General features: G+C 41.0%; 1 protein-coding gene across 1 annotated transcript; it reads right to left on the reverse strand.

Moving 5' to 3' along the window:
• Positions 1-3,635: 3,635 nt before the first annotated feature.
• Positions 3,636-21,962, reverse strand: tns1a (tensin 1a). The gene is made up of 17 exons (XM_046058710.1): positions 21,881-21,962; positions 19,973-21,658; positions 17,935-18,098; positions 17,502-17,646; positions 15,361-15,435; positions 14,131-14,212; positions 13,001-13,563; positions 12,822-12,908; positions 12,403-12,531; positions 12,144-12,239; positions 11,979-12,056; positions 11,466-11,537; positions 11,085-11,111; positions 10,572-10,740; positions 7,151-7,219; positions 7,020-7,049; positions 3,636-6,832 (listed from the first exon to the last, which is right to left on the reverse strand). The coding sequence occupies exons 1-17, from the start codon at positions 21,960-21,962 to the stop codon at positions 6,703-6,705; spliced, it is 3,684 nt and encodes a 1,227-aa protein (XP_045914666.1). The 3' UTR covers positions 3,636-6,702.
• Between the last annotated feature and the right edge of the window lie 3,946 nt (positions 21,963-25,908).

A 25,908-nucleotide genomic window follows, 5' to 3' on the forward strand; every position in this document is an offset into this window, starting at 1 on the left:
ACACACACACTGCTGAGAGGTTCACATTAATGTTTTGGCCATGTATTGCATGGATTTGAATTGAAATGAAAAGGTGCACAAGCTGTAGTTTCAACATTGAGATTACAATTAAGGGAAAGAGAATCTGAATTTGTATGTGTTTTAACTATCCTCCTAACTTAAACTTACTTGATTTATTACAGAAAAATTATAAATACATTAAATACCTAGTTCAAATGTTCAACCTTTCAGGCTTTAGAGGGTTGTTTTTTTAAATTAAAGTATGACAACGTGATATCACGTTCTGATTTATTGCCCAGATCAAATTAGTTTGATTGACACAGTTCACATCATTGTTTAAATATGGCCCATATCAGACTAAAGCGTGAACGGGCCACAGCCTGGAAAAGAACCGTATGTGCAGAAGAATAATAAGACGTTACATGCAGCATGCTGTCATATGGAAGTCAACAAGGAGGTTAAGGTTAGCTCGGGTTAGCTCATACTTGTTAACCCCCCCCCCCCGCTTTTCATGGGAGACTCCTATACTTCAGTGGACTTCAGGTGGAAGAAAGAGAATTTGTCAGCAGATAATAGCAAGGAGCAAGGATGAGGAGAAAGAGAGCCACATGTTTGACAATGGCTTTTTTGGAGCTTTTAACTTGTGTTAAAAGTTCTTACTATTGTGATTAAAATATTGCTCCGAAGCTCAATTCTGAAGTTGTTTGTGAATTGTTTTCTTATAAATAGAGCAACTTCTGACCCATATCATTTTCATGCTTAAATCAAAAACTTCTGGTTATTCCTGCCCACATTGGTTTTAAGCCCTGCCCATTCTGAGTATGATACGGATACAGGTAATTTAGTTGGTTAAACAGATACAGGTAAGGTTGTATACTGCCTCATCTCTACTAATAGTATAAACATTCTATGTCTTTTTACGCCGCCAAGGATCAAAAACAGACATTGGACCTTTACATTTAACTGTCTTATGACTTGGTATGATTTACAATGAGCATTAAAGCCTTGCTGTGTAACCTACGTTGACCATTCTTGCATGCAGACAGCATGATGATAAGTATAGAACTAGATTGCACTGAAAGTATGGATTTGCGGATTAATTAGCCTTTTAATTGTGAATACAAGATGATACCACCATGCAAGACTAAAATGTGGTTGTGCAGAAGCTTAACTGGGAATATTGCTACTGTTTGATTATATAATAGAGGATTCTCACTTAACACACTTTCTGCTCAGGTCTGTTGAAACTGAAGACAAGCTGGAGAAAGGCTTGTGTTTTAGTTGACGAGGAAATGGCTAAAAATGCTACTTCAGGTGTACTTGAACCTTGGTAGATCACAGGCCACAAGTGTTTGGTAGTTCTTTCACTTGCGCTTGTGTTTTGGCTTTAAACACCTTTTGGTGCACCAACTTTGAGACCGGACGTCATTCCATCACAGCAGCCTCCTACAAAGCCCATTTCAAAGCAGAGAGGCATATGGTCCTGATTTTTAATTCAATGAATTGGCCTTCAATCAAACCCCAAGTCAGTCAGTATCAGGGTAGACGTTAACCACCGCTGCTGATCTCACATTTGAACTATATTGCCCTGACAGATTCTATGTTTTGAGTTTGCTTTATTTTCTCTCCGTTTCATGTAATTAAAATGCAAAACATATTCTGTGCACAGAGGATCTCTTGTGAAAGAAAACTTTGCTGTCAAAGGGATTTCCATGTTCAAATAAAGTTGTCAAATCAAATCAACTCTGGGTGGCTGCAGACAGAGCATGCCTTCCATCCACAGCCTTTACATGTGTGCTTTTTGATGGTGGATGCATATGTAGTAGTCTACAAACTAAGCCAGGGCCCAGCCAAGAGACCCATGATGCACATGATGGGAGTGTGTACCTCCCTCACAGCTCATAATGAGCCACAGCAAGAGCGACAGTGCGTACGTAATTTGTCAGGGGTGGGAAGTGTGTCATGCATATTTGCAAGTTTCAACACTGTCTGCTGTCATGAGAACCTCACAGAGTTTTGCTTATATTTCTTTATTGCCAGTCTCCATCCGTCTCTCATGCCTCTGACTCTCGTTCGTCTCAGGCCTTACACTTGGAAACACGCACAGAGCAAACAAACAGACTGGGCTACTGCTTGGAGAGCTGCCTTGTTGACTCTGTAGCTCTGGATTTCCCCAAGTGGCTCGGCCACAAACCCACCTGTTATCAATCTGTTAGTCCTTGTGTGATAGTTTAGCTCTGGAGTATTTTATTTTTCTGGTTGTGGTTGAAACCCAAACTGTTACCCACTACCTAATTAAGTTGCTCAAGTGGGGATTTCATTGGGATGCCCAAGTTGCAAACACCAAAAAATAATATTCAAAGACGCTGCATATGTTCCACCCCAAACAAACCGATAGAAAACAGGATAAAAAGTTAACAACAGAAAACCAGATATGTAGACTCGGCGATGAAACGAGTCACAAAAATGAGGACTTGATTCTCTGCTTTATGACTTCACCTACTTCATGCTACATATTTTTGCCTTTTGGAGCACTGCCAAATGGATTTAAATTCTAAATTATTGATCATTGAAATGTTTTGACTCATACCAATGTTTCCTTGATATGAACACTTGCAGGTACAGCTGCTGGCACCAGAACAAAATGGAGAAAAAGGGTAAGGTTTGACTGGCGCTCTTTCAGGGCCACCAACTGTTTATCTTGATGCATCTAACTCTTAATATTGACTTAACAGTAGTGGATGAAGACACATTTTAGCTAATGTTCTGAAATTTTTGGTTGTACTATTTAGGATGGAAACTTGACTTGTGTGACACTGATGCATGCACAATTACGGGACCCCAAAACTGAAACTGCTAAGTGGAAATCAGGCATGTATTTGATTATTTACACCTGTGATTCTCCCACCCTGACATGCTCTCTGTGATTGCTTCCACTTGTGGCTTTGTTTGTTCTGACCTCGTCAACTGCAGCTTGGCCTAACGAGCAAAGTGAAGGTGAGGGTAGTGGGTGAACCGACGGACACATGTGACTTCAAATCTACAATTCTTATGCAAAGTTGTTTCATATGAGAAGAAGGTTTTGATCTTGAAAAAAGTTTTTTTCTTATTTGAGTGTGAACAAAACCTTGCTGTAATCCGATGCCATATTTTAATCATGTGACGTACTTTCAGCGAACACGAGGAGGGGCACACAAAGCATTTTGAGAGCCAGAAACTCTTTAAATGAACTTCACCCTTCCCAGGCGTTACATGTTAAAGGATAATTTATTTTAAACCTGGGCCCTATTTTCACATTTTGTTGTCAAAATGACACTATTTTTTTAGTACCTACTAGTCATTTCAACTAAAAAACTAAATATGTAAAAATAGGGCCCAGGTTTAAAACTACTAAAATTAGTTTAAACCGAACGAGGTGATTTCAGCAGGAAGTTGCACACCTGACAGGGAAGCTGAATGATGACAGGTTGATATTTGATGCCCAAATCAATGGAAAACAAAAAAGGAAGATGTGAGAAATGATCAAAATCAGTTATATACTTTCTGAACATAAGCTTTTGACAGTAGAATAGTAAATCAAGATTGCTCTAAACCCATTTATCCAGTCACAAAAACAAAGGAACACCCACATAGCATTAATGTAACTGATTTGTATTGCTTTAATGTTTTTTTTTTCTCCTTAGGAACAGGTAAGCCATGACAATATAATGTAAATGATAAGCGCAAACAAAATCTGAGACCCTGCTGTACATCCATAGTTGCACATTCATACATCAAGTCCCATCTGTACATAGGGGGTCACAGAAATCACTTCTTTTTCACTGAAACAACAAGGTAACTCTTGACTCAAAGTCTACAGGTACAATGCACATTTTTCAAAATTTGGGAGAACATTTATTTATTTATTTTGCTTTCTCCAATTGACTAAAAATGGCATATGGCTTGCTTATAGTTGCTTTAAGTGCACTGTACCTCTTTGCTTTCAATAAAGCGCCACCATACATTCCTCCATTCGTTAACACCGACCGTTAAAATTGCGGTAATGTGATAATGCGACGATGAAACGAGATCTTTAAAAACATGTCAGGAAAAAAATAAAAGAATAAATAAGAATAAATAAATCACTGACTTTCAAGAGGGCCAGAGAAGACACCTTTGGCAGTCTGACAAAGCTGCTGCTGTAGAGCTTTAGCATCGCGGTGAGACACGTCTAGCTTTATTTACCTCCAGCACTGACACCCATATGGAAATTATGTCACTCCTCTTTTGGTATTGTGAATATAAGTGCTTTGTTTACACACTTCCAATCGGGGTCTAGCAGGCCTGGACACATTTCTTGAGTGCTGAGACACCAGTAAAAACACATTTTTAAAAAGTCCATACTTTCGTCATCTGCAGCTGAACATCTCTCTGTATAAATGCAAGGGGCCCCTGCGATACTTATATGACCAGTAACTCAAATATCTGTGTCCTCGCTGGTTGAGCTTTCTTAAATTTGCTGTTAACACTGAACAAGGTGTGTGGAACACAAAAATGGAAACGGAGTAGCAGTTGAATGTAAAAAGCAACATGCAGCTAGTCAGCATAGATGTGTAAAGTGTTTAAATCTTTGGCAAAATTATAATTGTAACTGTCATGGGTGCATACAGCTCTTTTCATATTGCATTTGAGGTTGGCTGCTGAAATTTTTCGTGCTTCCCTTTACTAAAATCGGCATGTCCTTGCCTTAAGATCTAACAGCTACAACGCATTTGCTTTGATGAGCGTGTTTCTGCTGTTGAAACGCACTCAAATGCTTCTGTCCATGCAATTCAGACTCTTGGCTTCTAATTCTCATTCATGCCCTACCTCGTTCTGAGAGAACGCAAAAATGGAAAAACATGACAAGCCGAAAAACAAACATATACATGTACAAAGTAATGTACACCATATATTCAAACACATTTCAAAATCGTCAGACTTTGAAATCATTAGCCAAAATAAGAATATATTTTTTGTCTCAACCCATTAGGTAATCTTCTTTATCTAGACTGTACAATATATGTATATATGAGTAATCATGAGGGACCAAAGCAACAAAAATAAATACTTTTTCGCTATGTCACCTTTCAAAGTAGTATATCTATGTACATTTATATCAATATCAATTTTCCTTAGCTTATTGTGAATGGTTGAGCGTGTGTTCAACGAGCAGGCATTTGAGCACAGTGTGGAAACTCCTTGTGTTTTTTTCCCCTTTGCCCTAAAAGGTGCCTAAATGTAAATTTTGACGACACTGTGGAACGGAAAAGAGACCGGACTGTCCTTGATACAGTGAAAGGTAACCCTGGCTCAAATGGACAAAAAAATAAAGAAAACATAAGTAAAATATAGCATCTCACCATCATGTGACTACTTCAACAATGGGTTGTCTACTTCTTTTCAGGACTCTGAGAAGAATACAAAAATGTTGTCTATTTCATGCAGTCTTTGACAAGACATAAAACCTCAGTGTACTTGTCTAAAGGTTTTTAAGTCATTTTCAGCACAAAGCATAGAATGTTTTCAGTGATGGTGAATGTAGCTATGAGGGAGGGTGCATTTTGGGACAACAACATGCATAAAGAACAGTGCATAGGTCCAGGTCATGGGGTCAGTCCCTGGTGATTTCCAGTGTGTTTCAGTGGCAGCGTCTATCAACAGATCCACTACTGCAAGCAGTTGGTGATGGCAAGTCTAGGGCAGAGTCCAAGCCTGAATGAATGGCGCCATCGTGTGGACAAACAGTCTTCCTCTCTCTGTCTGCCATGTTATCAGGAGCTTGCTGATTTCAGGTGAAAGTAATCCAATAAGCGAGTTTTGAGAGAGAGAGAGATCAGGCTTGGACCGGAGGCCGAGGTGAAGCAAAGTGTGGCTGCACTGACACAAAGTGCGGTGACCTTAGCGTGGCGTTTTTTTTTTGAGTCTGGTCTGCTATGCGCAGTTTAGATCAGTCGTTGTTTCACTGCAGAGCCCTTTCAAACACACAACAGACCTGGAAATGACCACTCTAGGATTTCACAATGACTTTTGTGGAAGGTAGAAGAACCAAGCTTAAAGATCAAGCTAACATGCATAAGGTCTTCAGAGACTGTTTTGCTAAAAGCCATCGAGGCCAACTTTTTTCCTGAAGACAAGTTCAAGAAGAAACCGTATTTCTTTTCTTTTTTTGTTTGTTCAACACTTCATCTTTTGAAAAGAGGAAATAATAATGGCTTAATAGCTACATCATTCTTGCACTTGTGTTGCAACTACCTTTGGTAAATCAATCAACAAAAACGACAACAGAAAACCCTGAAACATACGAGTCCTTACATGTTCCCCGACATAACTTAGCATTGCTCCTTTAGTCTTTAGCTAGCATTTTCATCTAGCACAGGTTACCCTGTGAGTAATTTTTCTCCCCTCATTGGCCTCCATGTTTGTCACGTTCACAGCTCCACACCACACATCCACTAGCGCCACTCTGGATCCACACTAAATCCCTCAAATAGAGACTCTTTCAAAAAAGACCGAAGTCAAGACAAACCAGCAAGGCAGAGAGAAAAAAGGAGAGATAAGGGAAAGACAAACAAACCAACAGGAAACAGAAATAAGAAGGACATCATTGAGTCCTGGCGAAAAAGACACCAATGACGAAGGAAGATTTCAAAATTGGCCACTGCCATCTGGACGTTTGGGGTTTCACCGCTTCATCATTTTGGAGACGAAGCTGACGATGGCGGAGGCGGGCTGATCTGGGTCCAGCTCAGCAAACAGGTGGCTGACATTGTCTGTTGTGCTTCCTTGTTTCCTTGCAACGAATCCAAAAAGCCTGGTGGGATTGAGAAAAATGCCCTGCAGTTATTATGCGTCCATATTCAGTAGTTTAATGATATTCTAGCAACTCAATAACCTGGAAGAGAAACCAAGATGTGTTTGTAGATCTGGATTATGAATTAGTCTCCAAGATACATAAAATAATATTTCTGTAATTCCGACTATAAAGTATTTAAACTTACTTCACTGAACCTCCTCCTTCTTTGCCCCATCTATGGGAGGAAGACACAATCATTTTATTTAAATCAAACATAAAAAAATAGTTCTCTGTTATTGATATTGGGACAAGAAAAGGGATCTTGAAGTTTCTCACTTTCTGTCCTGGGGATCAATGTCACAGTAGGTTACCGTGTTGATGGGGTAGTGTCGCCTGAAGAAAAGTCTGCAGCAAAAGAAATTAAGAAGTTATCATGGATAATGAGTGTGTTCAGCAAGGTTTGTGTATTTATGTAAAGCCACCATGTGTAGACTCTTTACGTGGTTGAAGCATATTCTCTCTTATGGCATACCATCTCAGTGCAAACTCGTGCAGTCCGATGCGTTATATGAGTGTACATGTTTTTCTGCATATTGCACATATTCTTTATACTTTATTCTGTGAATATTTACAAATTCCTTGGTAAAAATTTGGCACATTCCATCCTCTTCCTTTCAAACACTGTACAACTCTTTTCATTTTAGAAACAGATATATTAGACATATTTTTTATATTTGTTATACATTTTTCTATGTTCTATTTATGATCCTTGACTTTTGTCTTTTTTTTTCATTGTTTATTGTTATGCACCATAATACAAAGTCGAGTTCCTTGTATTTGATAAACTACTTGGCCACATTGTCTTATTCTTCAGGATTGCCACTTGGCGTTGCCAAAGTCAGTCCCTCCAGGATTTCGTGATGATGCGTTCACTATTAACAGAGATTCAACAAATGCCCATGAATTCAGCACGACTTGCAATTTTGACCAATCACCGAAACTTTTTATGCAAATTTGCCCAATCACTGCTGTTTCCTGCACGTTGTCATACGTCAGCAAAGTCGCTCCCTGTTTGCAAGACACAGCAGGCACGTGTGATACCAGTGTGTCATGTTTGCCTACAAATATAAAAGCAAAGGGCTGTGAAAACAGTATCCAGATCTGCAGTATTATGGTTGAACATAGAAGAAATCGTTTATTGACACACACTTTGCCACTGCAAAACATACACGAAGGGTGTCAAAAACGCCGCCACTTTCTGCGGCTGTTGCATCCTGGTCAATTCCAAGTGCTGAAAGAACCATGGTAAACTGGTTTAATTATGAGGGGTTATGGTGCTTTTAGACCAAAAAGAAGTGAGCGTTGGGGGCGGTGCATTTAAATACAAAGTCACTGCAATGGCTGCGTTCGAAAAGTCTTTTATTCTTAGGAAGGTTCCTAACTGAATGATAAGAGCTGTTCGAATTCTCTAAAAGGTAAGGAAAGGTGCCTTAATGCTTCCTTTCATATCTCCTTTAGCATAGAGTACACCTGACCATCCTTTCCGAAAGGAAAGGAGAGAATGCCGTCCCACAATTCCTTGCGGTGGCAACATTTAAAGCGACTCACGTTCTCAAACTCAAACGATAAAATCCATCAACCACATTTAGCAAGATCCTTGCAATACAGACGCACATTATGATACTTTAATATGACTCACAATTTCCTTCTTTCTATTGGTTTGTTTTCTTTTGGCTTTTTTGTAATCTAATACTGTTTCTAATACTGTTTCAAACAGTTTTATGTTTCAGGTTGTTGAAATAAGCCATAAAGTGTTTTCTACAATAAAAAAAAATAAATCACCAACCATGACGGATAAAGGAGGTTGATCACCATGTAAGTTACAACTGGCTATTAAGCCTTTTCTCTCTTATGCCATAACTTACTAATATGCATAGGCCTATATCTTAAACTGTCAACAATAACTGAGACCCATGGCAGCTGTGTGCTACGTGATCAAAGTGAGGACAATGTGGCAGCGTGTAGCCTCAGGTTATGTAGTTATTGCCAGCCTTCAACAAATTAATTTTACTTCAGTCACAGATGCTGACACCCTGGCCTTAATAAAGGCAAAGATCAAGCTGGATAACCTCTACAGTAGGCGTTTCCCACACACTGATTTATTTGTGGCGGCCCGCCACATTATCAACGGTGATTTTCGATAGATTTTGTTACCATTTAAAATGGGTAAAATCATATTTGATGACAGAGCTCTGCACAGCGCATATATTCTTTTAGCATCTCCTCTCGCCCGTTGCTCTCTCTCTCGCCGCAGTTACGCTGTCATTCTGTGGGAAAACACTGTATTTACATACAATTGGGATTCATGTTGATAAATATGCCTATGGGTGGGCAGGAGGGTGAGTGTGAGCAAGCATTCTCAATGTGACAACCCTGTCCATTATTTAGTGACTGGTAGGCTACCTTATCTGCCTTTTTGCTATCCTGGTTATTAAGTAATATATTCCACCGTGTTGTCCACCTTTAGATGGCCTGCATTATAACAACACTGGGCGCAGTGTCAAATATGCGCTTTTTGTAGTCCATCTTCTGAACATTGTAGTTTGATCAAGCCAGGTCACGTCAGTAAAATCCGCCATCGCATAATTACGTTGCCTAGAAAAGAGCAGTCGGATTCTCTTAGACCCGCTGCTTATGAATTCTCCTTCACATCTTTCCTTGACCTCATGACGTTTTCCATCGAGGTCAAGGAAAGGTGGTTAGGAAAGGAGATTTTTTGACTTGTCGGGTGCAGCCAAAGACGCGAAGCCCTTCGCGTGAGTTGAAAATTTTCAACTTCAGCGAGAAAATTGCATGACTGAGTCGCGATAGCATATTAGCGTTGAGATTATCCGGACGCTGTTACTGTTTTCCACCTATCGTTGTACTTTACTGTGAACAAGTTAGCATAGCAAAGGCCCGATCGATCCAAGCTCCATTCAGAAAACAAACATTTTAGAAGTTGTTGTCGTGCTGACTTGCTGACAGACCTGATGAAGCATGAATTCATATGTTTAACAAATCTGCATCATACTGTAGTTATTTCGGCATCAGCTCGATCCGTTTATTGCTATTAAATCACAGCAAAATGTTTACTTTGTGTTCATACATCACAAGTTGTGTTTATTAATTAATAATTAATAAATTGATAAATAATTGATAAATAAATTGATAAAATTTGCATTTGGTCTGAATGCCACGTTAGGGTTAGGCCCGCAAAATCCAAGAGACTGTTTAATAATTTAACTTAAATTCTAGCATTAAAAATATCCCATCTACCTTAGTAGTTTTCACTTATTCCCACAATTTCAATGCAAAACACACCCAAAAACAGCACAACTTTAATTTTTATTTTTCAGAAAAGCTACTGCAAAAGCAGGCATTTTAGGCTGCAATAATTACAAAAAGGCCTACTTGGAGGTGTCCTGGAGGGACCACAAAGTAAAATGTAAAAAAACGTGTAGTCTTAAACAAAGTCGGTTTAACAATAGACAGTCACACTGAACGCCCCCAGTAGGTTATGTGAGGGTAAACATAGGTTTTGTGTGCAAATGTCAACAATAGATTAACTGTTTTTTGCAGTCTGTGTCCAGGACACATTTTTGTTTCTCTTCTTTTGTAAAAGAGATTAAAATCAGATAAAATATGGGAGAAAATTGTGAGATATAACGCATCTGCCATCTCAAGGGAAAGTCAGGAGTGCTGGTTTTTCACTCACTTCCTCTGACTGTCAGTGAGCGTGATGCCTTGCGTCGACACTTTGAAGTGGACGGTGGTCGCATCAGGCAGAGGGTTGTTCGCCAGTGTCTGACTGATCGCCTTGGCAATGGCCTGAGGCCCCGTGAGAGACTCCATGTCCACAGAGTTGATGTAGAGAACATTGCACGCTAGAAGTAAACAAAACAGAGTCACTGTTAAATAAAAGCAGACACAGGAAGAAAACAATGTGCATGCAGTTCAATGTAGGGTGATGGAAGTTGCAGTGAGGAGCTTCAGAAGAGCTTACAGTGAAGAATGCTGTGTTGTTAAGTTTCTCATGCACTGCACAGTTGGTAACTTTCACATTTAGGAGTCGACTCTCAATATATTCTGCATGCGTTTGATCTTTTTGCTCTCAAATGCAAATAAAAATGGAGGAATAACTAATTCCTTGAAAGCCTTGTTTCTGTAAGGGCAGGCATCACAACATTCACATTCAAAGTGCATGACTGAGCAGAGCACCAGTATTTACCATGGGCATCCTCAGGAACTTTCTGAACTGTAAGGTAAGGGTGACAATGTGACAAATTAACTAGTAGAAACCATAAAAATGTGTTTAGAATTGCAATTATTCTGTTCTTCATGGATAGCTTATTGTTCTTCTTTATTGGGAAAGTCAACTTAATACATGGTACTTCATATAGTATTTGATTCTACTTTTTCTCATAAACTTGCCCTTTTCCTCATTTTGATGGGAGAGAGTCCATATTAGTCCACCAAGAGAATACTCGTGGATGCTTTCTGATTTGATGATGGAAGCTGAATTTGCAAAGTTTGACTCTAAATTGTGAAGACCTGTGAAATCCATCTCTGAAATTGCAGTGAAGATGAATTTGAAGTCCCGCTTGCGTACCTGCCCCCTGCTTCAGAAGTTCAGCAACAGGATCAGTAGGTGTGGCAAGTTCCAACGCCTCTTCGTTTGGGTCTGCGAGGGACAGAATGGAACAGAGAAGAATAGAAAAGAACAACTATTTTAGAAAACAATTTTGCAGCACAGATTACAACATACAATTTTTTTAAATGTAAAATTAACGCCATTAACATTCATTTATAAAAGCTGCAAGGGTTTTGCTTCAAACGCAAAAAAGATTAACTGTTGCTGTTGTTTTAATAAATTTAATAAATTCTGAAAAGTTCTTGTGTTATCAACATTCATACTACTACTGCACAAGTTTAACAGCTTCCTTCCTTCCTTTTCACAAAATGATTTTGGCCATATTATTCACAGAAAAATGCTTTTAATTCAATTGTATGTAAATACTACTGAACAGCTTAGCTATGGCCGCCTGGTTTGTAAAGTAACTGTTTACATTAAAATATGATATGCTTAATTTTCAACAAAACGTCGGAAACATCTGAGGCTGACCTTTGGTGGGGATCATCAGCTTACAGGGCAGAGCCAGTGGAGTCATCGAGTGTTGGTACACCAGAGCAGAAAGACAACCTACAAACACAAATAATTCTCTCTGTTACATTGGATCACACCGATATCAAATAAAGGGTGGTGTGACACACAGAGCTATAAACTCACCAAAGTAGGGTTCATTGGGACAACCCTTCAGACGCACGCCTTTTGCGCTTGTCTCAATCAGGAAGTGTCTCACCAGCTCATTAGTCATGTCACCAACTGGGGAAAAATAATTAGAGAAATGAAATACATCAAGTCTTAATCTGGATATCAATTAGAATTAGAATAGAATTTTTCTCTAGAACAAAGATCAGTTCTTAATTCAAAAATCTGATTCTGTTTTAGAATCAAACTTTAAGCCTGCCAAAATTGGTTTCTTTACCTTTTTTGTTCTGTTGGACGGTTGGTGGAGGGCAGGCCACTTTCATGGCCAGGCCGTAGGCTCCACGGAAGGAATGGCTGTCCCTTATGATGAACGCCCCGGGCTCCCTGTCCTTCAACAGATTGATGGCTAAAAGAAGGACAGAGGAGGAGACCAGGGAGGCCAATAAGGAGACGGAGAAGCAAGAGGAAGAAGAGAAGATTGGAAAGGTTGAGACAGAAAGGGAAATGAACAGAGGAAAACAGAATGAGGGTCATGAGAGTCGTTGAGCAAATAAAATGGACGAGAGGACAAACAAAAGGGCAAAGAAGATTAAAGGAGAATACACAGTCGAGAAAGGCTGTCATTGTTATTTTATTCTTTCACTTTGTGATCAAATAATTCACAGCATAGGCTTGTTTGTAATACCTAACTCTCACCTTGCTCTCTGGAGATGTCTGGCTTGTACCAGAACTTGGAGGTGTCCTGGACAAACTTGACATTCATCTTAATGTCCGGATAACCATCTGTTTGGACCAAAGAGACAAAGAAAAGGATTACTGCAGAGGACACAAACCTTCTGTGAGCTTAAATATCATCTCATCTTTCAGCGCCTCACCATATATGGACTTTGAGATGTCTGGCAGCGTGTGCGTGCCAGACAGGTTTGGCGTGCTGCCACCGCTGACCGGTGTGAGCGTCAGGTTCTTGTTGTCCATCCGCTCTGCGTCTCCGCTGGACATGTGCCTCTTCTCCGGCAGCTGTGGGGAGACGGGGAAAGCAGGCGTGGAGGGCGGTTGGACGCTCCCCTGACGAGACGCAGCCCCCAATTCATCTGGCGTGCTGTGGCCGCTCGCTACTGTACGGCGCCCCATCAGAGGGCTGGGAGGCACACCAGCCACTGCAGTTTTAGGGTTTCGGCCTATCAGAGGGCTAGAAGGGATGTTGCCACCAGCTGGAGGTGGGTGTCTGGCCAGCAAAGGGCTCGCCTGACCCAGGCGTCTTTGGAGGGCGGGGCTCGGTGGCGTATTGGTGGCCACTGTGCGGTGGAGGGTGTTGGGGCTGCCAGGGACAGTGTGGACGCCCATGATGTTGACCTGGGAGCCCTCGGGAGAGGCGGGTCTGTGAGGGTAGGAGTGGGAGGGGCTGTGTGGGGCCCCATCTGAAGAACCAATCGTCCTCCTACGAATATGAAAAGCAGAAATAGACATTATTATTATTATTATTATCTATCTGTATTCTGTTCTTGATACTAAATATGCAAAATACTAGGAACATTGACTTAACATTGACTTTTCAATACTGATTTGAAGATGTATTAAGAATTGCAAATTTCCCTCAATGGATTTCACAATCTATATATACAGCATACAACACCATCTATCCTTAGTATTAAATATTTATGATAGATTTCTAATATAGAATTTAGGCTCGCCAAGAAAATCCAGTCACAAAATGCGTTTATTAAACTTGTGAACAGTCATCCAACAAAATCAGTTTAGCATGAAACATCATAAAAACCAATAAATGATAAAGTGCAACAACAAACTTGTTTACTCCGCTTATACCCCAGTCAGACCTCGTCATCAAGGGTCAAATCCTAAAACATACTTCTGGGACAGAAGACTGCCAGGTTTCAATCATGTACCCCTTCTTTTCTTTAAACACGATTTTTAAAGTTGATTGCAAAATTAAACAACACACCAAAGCAATACACATTAGTAACTGGTCTCAGGCATAACTACTCACCCATCAGCACTCTGGATGGGACTGCTGGAGGAGAGAGGAGCGTTGAAAAGTTGTGCTCTGGAGTCCCCAAAACTGCGATTATCTGAGGATCACAAAGCATCAAACACACACACACACACACACACACACACACAGTCTAAGATTAGTGGGTCACAGTCACACAATGTTTTATTTTGTCCAGAACTAAATGGGATGCAGTTATCAGGCATTGGGCCCAAAAAAAAAAAAAAAAGAAACAGGAAATTATTCCAAAGTCATTCTTAATACAACAAACATTCTCTGGAAAGCTAGGATGCAGAACTGAAAAGGAAAATCATTTGGTTACAGTGAAACACAAAACAATGTTACAAAAACTCCCCAGAAAAATGTGCCGAGGTCAGGACACCGGTGCAGAGATGCTTACAGTGTGTTGCCCCAGAAATGCCCTTACCTTGCTCTCCATCATTAGAATCAGAGTCTGACAGCGAGAAAAGATAGAGAAGCAAGAGAAGAAGAGGAAGAAGGGATGTGTGGAAGAAGAGGAGGAGACAAGGACGACAAACTTGAGTGCAAAGCAAGAACTGGAGGGTGTGTGTTAGCTATTAGCATTTGGTGGAAGCGTTTCCAGGAGTGATAACAGTTGTAATCACCAGAGGGCAGCAGACACCAACAATCATATTGTTGGGTCCAGTTTCTGCTCATTCAGCTACAGAGCTTCAGTATGACATAATGCAGAGATACTGCACTGGTAGAGAGCTTCTGTATATTCATATTTCTACCTTTTAATCCTCTTAAGTAGCTTTAAGGTTGTTAAAATAATGTAATTCCACTGTGTCTGACAGTATCAAATATTCAGTATGAGCTTATTCCAACTCTTTATTGAAGCAGTATGATGTTTACACTGAATTAAATATTAAAATGCAAGACCATGGCTGCATTATCCCATCGAATTGAAATGTACTACATGTATTGTACATCACTTTATACACATTTTGCCTTAATATTGCCTTATTCAATTGTGTATCTTTGGAAACGTTTGGGTCGTCATGTGAGAAATTATTGGTTGTTAAGTTTATACCAAGAGCAAGCAAGAAGAAGTTGAATCAAAGTTGAAATTCGGGTGAGGTGTGACATCTACGTATATGAGAGTATATGTCTACATCGCACCCTTAAAATGTCATGAATATATGGATCACCCAAGGGGGAATGTACGAAACATGAATATGTTCTAATTGATGAGCACAAACTCACCTGATCCACTGTGTTGATGCGCCTTAAGTCCCAGCGCTGACAGAGGAGTCTTAGCCAAACCTGGAGGAGAGCGAGCTACAGGGAAAAAGACAAAGAGAGGAAGAGGGATGTAAAGGGATGTTGCAACAAATCATACACAGCAATGATGGCAACGAGATGATAACTGTATGTACAAGCCATGCAAGGATGTAAAACAACCAATATAAGTCATGAGATGACACAATTGTTCACTTCAGCATCAATATGCATGAAAATGCATTAGATGGTGAATTTTAGTTTAATAAATCACCACAAAATGGAAAAATGGTGCTTGATAAAGAAGAAAATATTCAAAGCATTTCATACTCTCATAAGAAGCAGAGTTATTTGATGTGTAAATTTCAGGATCAGTATCAACTATAAATTCATAGTATTATTTGTGGTACTTTATAAACTGTGTAAAATGAATTTGCTAGAGTAAATTGGAAATTGACACAAAACAAATTATGACGCTGTACTGCAGATGAAAACGAGCCAATAAGCATCCACCACAACACAAGTATGTTATCATGAAAATGTTGGAGGATTTATTGCATGCTGCTACCCAAACAACAACTGGGTCCGGGTTAGATTGAGGCTGCATGAGTCAACAACATGGGGTAAACGCTGAAGATGGGGTCATGGTAATGTTGCATGTGTGGCAGAAGAGACACGCAAAAGAGTTATTTCCAAAATGAGATGCCATCTTTTCTGATAGAGTGTGGGTTTTATACTCTCGCCATTGATGCCATTGATCGATCTAAACACCAAAGTCACAGTGTGTGTGTGACAGACAAAGTGACAGCTAATTATCTACACAATAAAACACTTTAAATAGACTACATCCTTAATATTAACAGATTATCTAATTGATTTAATTTCAGGTAACAGACATCCAGCATTTTGAAAATGAACTCTTCAGTTGCACTAATCCACCTCTTTCAAAATCCAGATCAATAGCATGACATGGATTCAGGACTCACGGAGTCCTCACCTAAGGTGGCAATGGAGAAGCGTGACTGGGGGTAAATATAAAGGTTTGTGCCACAGAGCAGATTCTTACTGCAACAGCTGTGTGTTCAGGACTGACTGCAGGAGAGGGGGCAGGGCTGGTTTACCAGAGTATCTTCACAGTCAACACAATGTGTCAAACAAACCTGCTGAACTGGGCGGCAAGAGCTGCTACTGAGTGGGTGTTTGGAAATCTAACAGAGATGTCTCAAGGGGTTTGGTCGAATGAGTAATATATTTGATGTGTGGGGGTGTGTGTGTGTGGCGTCTCCTATCACTTCAAAATGTCAAACATAAAGAAAAGATGTAAAGGACGAAACTTCCAACAGACCTGCAACACTGTTCAGAAATGCTAAATCTTTGCATCTTCTAAATATTGCTGAAACAAGGAGTTATGTATCTTATGCTGAAGCTTGGCTGGTTGCAAATAAGCCATCAAAAATGAACTGCAGCGACAAACAAAAGAAAAAACAATGAAAAATGCTACATTATAATTGCTATTATAATTCTTATGTTGTACACCCATTGCAAGTGCATGACAACATTCCATAGCCCACATTTCTATATATTTGATCATGTATACACATTTAATAAAAATGAGAGGATAAAGAAGATGACAAATAGAATAGGAGAGAGAGGGACGAATTAAAAGAAAATGTAATTGTATCACTCTTTAGCTTACAGTGTGTGCTGCATTCAGACCACTCAAAACCAAATACGCTGCATCATGGAAATGTGTTAACAGCCTCCACACATATATATTGCTCCTGAGCATTTGGAATCAAGTTAATGCAAAATCTTCATCCTTACATATATCCTTTATAAATTTGCTTTTTTAGGCAAAACATAACAATATACAAATACAGAAACACGATTTGCATACACCTGCCCTGTGCTGCTATTTATTGTCAAGTCAGCTAAACTATGATTAAATTTAAAACAAATCAAATCAATAAAATAATGTTTTGAAATGATATAATATTCATTATATAATATTATCTGGGCTTTTCTTGCCAATCTTCATAAAAAAAAACAAAAGAGAGTAATTCAGTTCAATAGTCAGCGTTAGAGGATTGGAGAGTGCCCCCAGTCTGCAGGCAGGCTGAACCTACACATGTTGAAGTAAGGAGTCTGTGGCGACACGGGGAAGCCGGGGGTCTGGGGGGAATTCTCACCACCGCCTCCAAAGGTGGGACTGTTGGCAAACCCGTCCGCCTCATAGTCCTCAAATGCCTCCCGATAGCTGTGCATAGGACCCTGCAAGAGATGAAAGGGGGGTCAGATTTACACAGATACCAGAAAAACAACATGAGAACAATCCAAAGAGACAAAGACACAATCCACAAGATCATGTTACAGCATCCACACAGCCTCATAGGTTTTAGGTATGATTGTATAGATATGTTTGAAACTTGAAGTTAAATTTACCATTTTAAACATACTCATCCGCTGCTGTGTCTTAAGCTTTAATGAGAATTTATAGAATAGAATAGATTGCTAGCCGACAGTGCAGAGTGTAAGGGGTTGCATGTTAAGGATACTGACCTCTCTGGGTCTTCCTCCTGGGTTGAGGGCCAGATTGTGTGCGAAGTCTGGTGAATCCACTGTCGGCATATTATCATGGCTGCTCTGGTACTGTCCCTCACTGGTCGTCCGACGCCTACCCGTTTCCTGCGTCACTTCTGGGGTCATTCCTCTTGAGCGAACCCCTGAAACACCCCAAAATATTCACTGTGTGAAATTATCTACTCACCGGGTATATTTAAAAAAAAAAAAAAAAAAAGCTTTTTATATTGCTTTTGCACCACCAATTCGAATATTTTGCAAGATTAATCAAAAGCAACAAACACAGGAAAAGATAGAAGAATGTTCTTTCAATATGACATGCTTGGAAGTAAAGAAAACTGAAAATAAACACAGGTTCTTTAGGAACTTTTTCATGTAATTAGGTGAAGAGTAAGTTTATTCTCCACTTTTGAAACCTGACTATAACCTTAACCTGCCATCAAGAGAGCCCGAGGTTGTAAAGAAGTGAAGTGAAAGGAATACAGTGAAAAAAAGGAATCATAAGAGACACAAAAATAATTGGTTGGGAAGCAGAGAAAGCTTCTACAAATGGAGGGAAAATATGAAACAAAGTCAGAAAATAAAAGCGAGGGAAAGTGGACAAACCAGAGAAGGAATAGGAGCGATGGCGGTCAGATTGCTGAGGTGTCATGCTTTCACTGATGCCCCGAATACGAGCGTTGTACTCTGTTCCAGGGGAGGGAGGTCAGGGTGGTGGATGGAGGGCAGGAGGTGGAGGAGAAAGGTAGAAAAGGAAGGTGAGAGAGGTGCAGAGGAGGAAGCAATGGTGGGAAGGGTTGTCCACACAGCAGGGAGATGGATTGAACAGAAAAGGAAAAGAAAAATCAGAACAGAAATGGAGCTAATGAAAGAGAAAATGAAAAGATATTTGGCAAATGAGATGACATCTTTGATTTTAATAGTATAGGGTTGATGATATATGTTTAAAAATGGTAAAAATATGAGGAATGTACATCTTTGTTCCACTGGGAGGCGCCTGGGAGCTTCCACATGGTTTCACATAAAGGTAAATATGAATGCAGACAATTCATGGAAGCTGGAGCCTCTGAACTTTGGCTATTCTTACTCTCATCCCATCTCCACTCTCACCAGCTCTGCTTTATTTCAGCTGCAGAGCTAATTTTATGACTACAGGTCATTACTCTAGTACGGCACCCCATGATGAGTCTGTAACAGAAACTGCTGAAAGCTGCACAGCTCACATGCCGCATGGTGCTTAAGACTGAAGATGCTTCCAGCTTTAGTTGAAACTTAACTAAATAACCTCTGAAAATAGTGTCCAATCCAGTGAGCCTTGTCTGCATTTTAGGCTATTTACAGCAAAATGACTTCATGTTACAGCTTAATACTTTTAAAGCATAGTGTACAACTTGAGATTCTTGATATTGACAATGATTACAGACTATTTCAGTACTTAAGTTTCAGGTCTCTGCATTTTGATTTTATGCTGTATAGAAATAAATGAACATCAGTGGAACCCAATGGCTGCCTGAAAGGTAGGAAAAGTCAAAAATCTAAAACAATATAGTGTGCTTAGGAAAACTATCTGCAGTAAAGTACAGATCATTTGTAGTAAATGGGAGAAAACATGCAAAAAACTAGTATGGGCCTATGACGTATATTAACCTGGAGTTGCAGGTCATATTTGGTATATTATATATATTATATAATATTTTTACCCATTAGTTTCAGTATCCCTTTAATATGTACGTGCTTTTGTTGACCGATGTCTGCTATACATTTGAATGCACATAGAAATGTATATCATCTGTAAAAATTACATATTGGATTTAGGCTGCATGTACAAAAGAGCAGTGTTCCCATAATTCAGCACATATCACATTTGTACATCTCAGATACAGTAGGCCCTTGCTGAGAGAATAATATTTGACAGACAAAGCCTCAAATAACACACTCAAATGAACACTGGAGACTGATTCACTCAGCTATTAGTAAATCACTCCTTCCTTTCATTAATTTCAACTCCAAGCCTTACCAGCGATGCGGTGAGCCACCAGGCCCTCCAAGTTTAGCGTCTCCTCCTCTGCATCTTGTTCTCTGGGCAAGGATGAAGAAGATGTATCCTTGGGCTGGGGAGTGAGTGCAGGGAGAGGAGAGGAAGAGGCACTGTAGCCTGGATAAGGAGACGAACCCTGCAAGTCCGGGGAGTGGGAAACCCCCATGCCTGGATATGAGTTCACAGGCTTCACTGGCACCTGCTGGTTGAAATTAGAGGGGGGATCTGTGGGGTAGTGGTGGGCAGCTTGGCGTGTGTGGAGGTAGGGCTCTGGGGTGTGTGTCGGGGTGGTGTTTTGGTGTTGGTAGCCAGCGTTGGACCTCTGGGGAGAACACACCGGGGACTCCGTAAGGGGGCTCTGGTTGGGCAACGTTGAGACTCTCCCAGTTGGCCCCAGGGGCTGATGAAAGGAGTTGTTCACAGACACAGAGTTGTTGTAACCGTGGATGGCAGAGTCTGCTTGGTATGAGGGTCTTGCGAGGGTCTGGGAGAAGGGTGCTTGGGATGAATTGAGGCTGTTCTCCCCAGGAGGCGCACTGTGGGACTTGGACATGTGGGAGTTGATTGGGTCCAGGTCGAGCATGAGCATGTTGAGCGCCTCAATGGACTGCTCAATGTCTCGCTGCGAGGCTGAGGTGGGGAAATGGGGCAAGCTATGAGTTGACTGAAGAGGAGGGCCAAATGGATCATCTGGGAGGCTATACTGGTGCCAGGTGTTGAGACCTCTTTGAACAGCTTCCCGGCTACTGGTACTCCTCTCTGGGGCCCTGGGCATCAGTTTAGGGTTGGTCTCGGGGCTGCTGGCTGGCTGATTCCCAAAAGACTGTGAACGGTACATCCCACCTCCGTTCTGGTAGTTGTTGTATCCCACCTGTGGTGATGCAGAGTCCACAGACCTCTCTTGCATCGCCATGGGAGTTCGTACTCCATGCACAGGCATCTCACTCAACTTCTCTCCAAGAACACCTCTCTCAAGGTAGGGCCCGTCGTTCTGCCTGCTGATGGGCGTTTGTGATTGGTAGTATAGGTCAGCTGGAGTCGCCTGGCCCTCTAGGGATGACAGCGTGCCCAAGCTGTCCACACTATTACCCTCTTGGCTATTAGGCAGTTCGTCGTCGAGAATATCTGTCTCACGCTCCTCTGTTGAAGAGGCGCCAACTAGCCTTGTGTGGCCCCCGTTGACATGCACCTGCGCTGGGACCAGGTGTCGGACACCTCCTCCTGGACTGGTGGACGTGGACAGGTAGGCTTGTCGTTGATGAGTTGGTGCCTCAAGGCCGCTCAGAAGCTGGTCAAGCTCTCTTTTCTCCTGTGGGCTGAGTGGCGGGTGGGTCGCTATTGGGTTGCTGTGGTTAACGGCACCCTGCAAGGATTGGCTGTGCTCATCAGTACGATCAGTCTTTATGGATGCGGTAGAGTTGCCTGAGTCGCTGCTCACGGAGAGGGTATGGTCGACAGCAGGGAGGGAGGCGTGGCCTGTCACTGGAAGGGTCTGGTCAGTGGTTTGGAGGGGATGGTTGGCATGTTGTAATGGATTCTCGGCATTGGTTAAGGGGTTTTCATGGACTGGGAGGCCGTTGATGGTGACAGCTCCCTCCAGGGAGTCTTTCTTGCGGACCCGGGCATATAGGCTTCCATCAAGTGGACCTTGGGTGTGAACAACATCTGAAAGATATATGAGATGTATACTAAAGTTATAAAAGTACTTCCATGTTTTCATGCAGTTCCAATCATACACAGAATTGAAATATAGAAAAAAGGACACGTTTGTCTTTTTGAACTGTAGATTATTCAGATGAGCATAAAACCTGCTTGAGATTTGTATTTGTTGTATTTTTTGTATTTGGTTTTACATTTGTATAAGACAGGACCAATCACACCACAAACACAGTAACCCCCCTCTGCACTCGTCTTTTTTGGCCCTGAAGTTCTGCATGTAGCCCAGCCACCAGCAACACAGCTCCTCCATCTCTATTAATAGCAAATTTGCGGCGCTAAAGCCCCTGTCACGTTGCCCTTGTCAGTGCAGGCCCACATGGTCTGACGTGAACCAGGGTGGGTCCTGTCCAATACACTGAAACAGCTGGCCTATGTGAGCCAAAGAGAAGACCAGCGTCATTTTGAAAGCACAGAGTTGGACTGGGAGAGGACGAGCTGTCTTCCTCAAGTTGACTTCTGGCTGCTGAATCATGCTGGCAGAGTCTGACTGCATGACTGAGCCTCAGTCACTCTCTTCAGTCACACTATCTATCGCAACCCTGGCCCTCTGCATTGCTCTCTGTCCCTGTCTTTAGCTCCCCATACCTGCCACACCAAAATATACACCTGTTCTCACTTCATTCATCTGCTCTGCAGTTACCTAGCTCACGGCGCCCACTCCTCACCACACAATATATACCAGTTCACTTCCTTTCATCATTATCAGTTCATCCTAGTTGCCACGTGCCTCTTACTTTGGTTTTTAAGCAACCTGAAACTGCCTGGAAGCACATTCATTTTCAGAAAATCATTGAATTGTAACAATCTGCTTGCTGTCTGTATAACATAGGCACAATTTCATGATGTGTTTTTTATTTCAACTGAACAACTGAACCAAATTCTTTTGGCCTGGCTTTACCTATGACAAGGTTCAAAACAGTCTCTAAGCTTCCACAAAGCCTCATTTTGAAGTCCAGTGTCCAATGTTTAAATGTTGAAAAACGCAAATATACTCATTTGTGGCACATACATACATAACAGAGGTCAGGTACAGTACTGGAATTCACACAGTTTGAGATGCAATGTGTACTTCAATTATAGCCCATGGCACTATTTTAAACTTTAAAACACTATACTTGTTGCTATGAAATCCAACAATCACACATGCTACAGCTCATTCTGTGGTAACACTTATGCTTACGAGAAGAAAATAATACACCAATACTGGGATCCCATATCCAGTATACGTTTGCAATGCGATACACGACATATACATGGCCACGGCTGGCTCATTTGTGGGATGTTCCAAATTGAGCCAGCCCTGGGGGCAGATGGTGGATCACTCGGACCGCAGCTATTTCTAAACGCATGTCAACAACAACTCACAGGCACAGTAGCAACAAGAACGAGAGGGCAGGCGAGGAAGTTGTAAACACAGTTTGTTCCTGTGGTTTGTTTTTAATGATGACATGGAGATTAACATTATGAGAGTAATGACAAGGTTTAGTGTTACATTTTGTTTGGAGTTGGGTTTAATTTGTGAGGAATTGGACTTTCGTCATATCAACATATAAAAGTATGATTTATATTTTTAAAAGATTTCTGTTATTTCTGTTTTTAAAAAAGTAGTTGGAAAGTTTCTTTCTAGTCAGCAATAAAAGAACCAAATTTGGAAACCCAAGTTCCTGGACATCTGATTTTCATATTTTTTTTATATTAAGTGACTTCTATTTTTTAAATGCTTCAAATCATTTAATGTCTAGCTCATGGTAAGAAACTCAGTGGAAACATCCTCCTTACCTGTAGTGTTGGTCAACCCTCTGAATTTTTACTTCATTCTTCCCAAAACAAAGAAAACAATTATGAAATATCTCCTCTTCTTTAGTTAATTAGATTGAGATCAAAAAGCCACATGTAGTCCACATTTCTGTTCTATATATTAAGAGTCCCTAAGTAGCCTCTCAGCCTCTCAGTGAGCTTCCAGTCTCTGGGCTTCTCTCACTTTCCATGTCCTCACTGATTCATGCCCTCTCATCACCCAACATGTGCTCTGCTGGAAAAAGGCGGGGCCCTACCACTGAAGCTGCTGAAAGGGGTGAGCTGGCACTCTGGGATGATCTTGGACTGTTCCCAGCAGCAGGGGGAGGCCACCACCACCTCCCAGCTGCCTGCGAAGCGACGTCTCAAATAAACTACAATTCCCACGCCATCTATCTGCCCGGGACTGCAGCACCCCTGTCTGGTGATGTCAACAGAGGAAGTACCCCAACTCTGGGTCACCCTTCTTCTTCTTCCTCTTGGTATATGCAGGTGTTACAAGGCAAAGTTCAACCTTTTTGCAGAAAATGCTTTCACGGCATGGCATACATCCTTTACATGACAAATAATTCATTTTATTATTTTTTAAGAGATGTAGGTAATCTACAGTATTGCAAGACTTTTTAGAGAATTATGATTTACATTGTCCACCAGCTGAGCTCCATCTGTCTTTGACTCTCTCTCCCCATGACCTTTAACAGAATAGGGAATGCCCTTGTTCCAGTTCATAAAAGATGATCTTTTAGTGCTCTGTGGCAAAAACGACTTGCATTTGCCTGGGTGACACTTTTTCCAGCTGCTGGTTAACCCCATCCTGAGGTTAAATCAGGGGAGCAGACACTGTTATTTGACATGTCATGGCTCATAGAGGAAAGAAAGGAACAAACTAAAAATGCACAAAGCAATGGTTTTTGGGGAAGAATCCTCAGAAGTTGCTGCAGTATCATAATTAGAATTGTATTACCAGGAAACATTTAGATGTTTTTTTATTTTTTTTTTTGGTGTCTCATTGCCTCAGTGCCTGTTGATGGGGAAGTTGCCTAAAAGGTTTCCACTGAACCACTAACCTAACAGACCCACTTATACCAACTTAAGCTGATCTTCCAAATCATCCAAATCCAATAATAATAACAATAATAATAATAATAATAATAATAATCTTTATTTGTAGAGCACTTTTCAAAAACAAGTTACAAAGTGCTTCAACAAGTGCAAAGACAACAATACAATACCCAACAGACAACAATACAAGCAAGAAAACATTGAAAAGACCAAAATACACGTTTAAGATAAATATAAAATAAAGTCAAATAAGATCAGGAAAGGCTCTCCTATAAAAGTATGTTTTAAGAAGGGACTTAAAAGAGTTCACTGACTCAGCCGACCTGATTTCCTTGGGGCCCTGACAGCAAACGCTCTGTCCCCTTTAGTTTTCAGTCGAGAATCTGGAACAGACAACAGACCTCTGCCCGAGGATCTCAAGGTACGTGCTGGTGCGTATGGGACTAAAAGATCAGAAATATAACAAGGCGAGAGGCCATGAAGAGCTTTAAAAGTGATCAATAAAATTTTAAAGTCAATTCTAAAACACACTGGGAGCCAGTGTAATGAAGCTAAAATAGGGGTGATGTGGTCATATTTCTTTTTTCTGGTTAAAAGCCTGGCAGCTGAGTTCTGGACAGTCTGGAGTTGATTAGTAGATTTTTGGGTTAAACAAATGAAAAGGCTGTTGCAATAATCCAGGCGTGATGAGATGAAGGCGTGTAAAATGGTCTTGGTGTCCTTAAAAGTTAACATAGATCGAATTTTTGCTCTATTTCTAAGTTGATAAAAACATGATTGAACAAGCTTTGTGGTGTGCTGCTTGAAATTTAAATTACTATCAAACCAGACACCAAGGCTCTTTGCCACAGGCGTAATGTAATTTACTAGGGAACCAGCAGATGGCAGTATTTGTTTTGCCGATCCGATGACCAGGATTTCTGTTTTGTCTGAGTTCAGCCGGAGGAAATTATTTGACATCCATTTTTTAACTTCACAAAGGCAGTCGGTAAGTGAACTCAGCATTCCAGGGTCTGTGGATCTGACGGGCAAGTACACTTGTGTGTCATCAGCATAAATATGAAAAGAAATACCATGTTTATGGATAATATGTCCAAGGGGAAGCAGATACAAGGAAAACAAAATGGGTCCTAAGACCGACCCCTGAGGAACACCATATTTAACTGGACAGAACGAAGAGACATAGTTGTTTACAGACATGCAAAACTTCCTATTTGACAGGTAGGATGAAAACCATTCTAGGGCCGTACCAGAGATCCCCACCCAGTGCCTCAGTCTGTCTAACATGATGATCAATGGTGTCAAAAGCAGCGCTAAGGTCCAGGAGTACCAGGACT

This window comes from Micropterus dolomieu, linkage group LG01, assembly GCF_021292245.1.
Source record: "Micropterus dolomieu isolate WLL.071019.BEF.003 ecotype Adirondacks linkage group LG01, ASM2129224v1, whole genome shotgun sequence".
Taxonomy (NCBI): Eukaryota; Metazoa; Chordata; class Actinopteri; order Centrarchiformes; family Centrarchidae; genus Micropterus; species Micropterus dolomieu.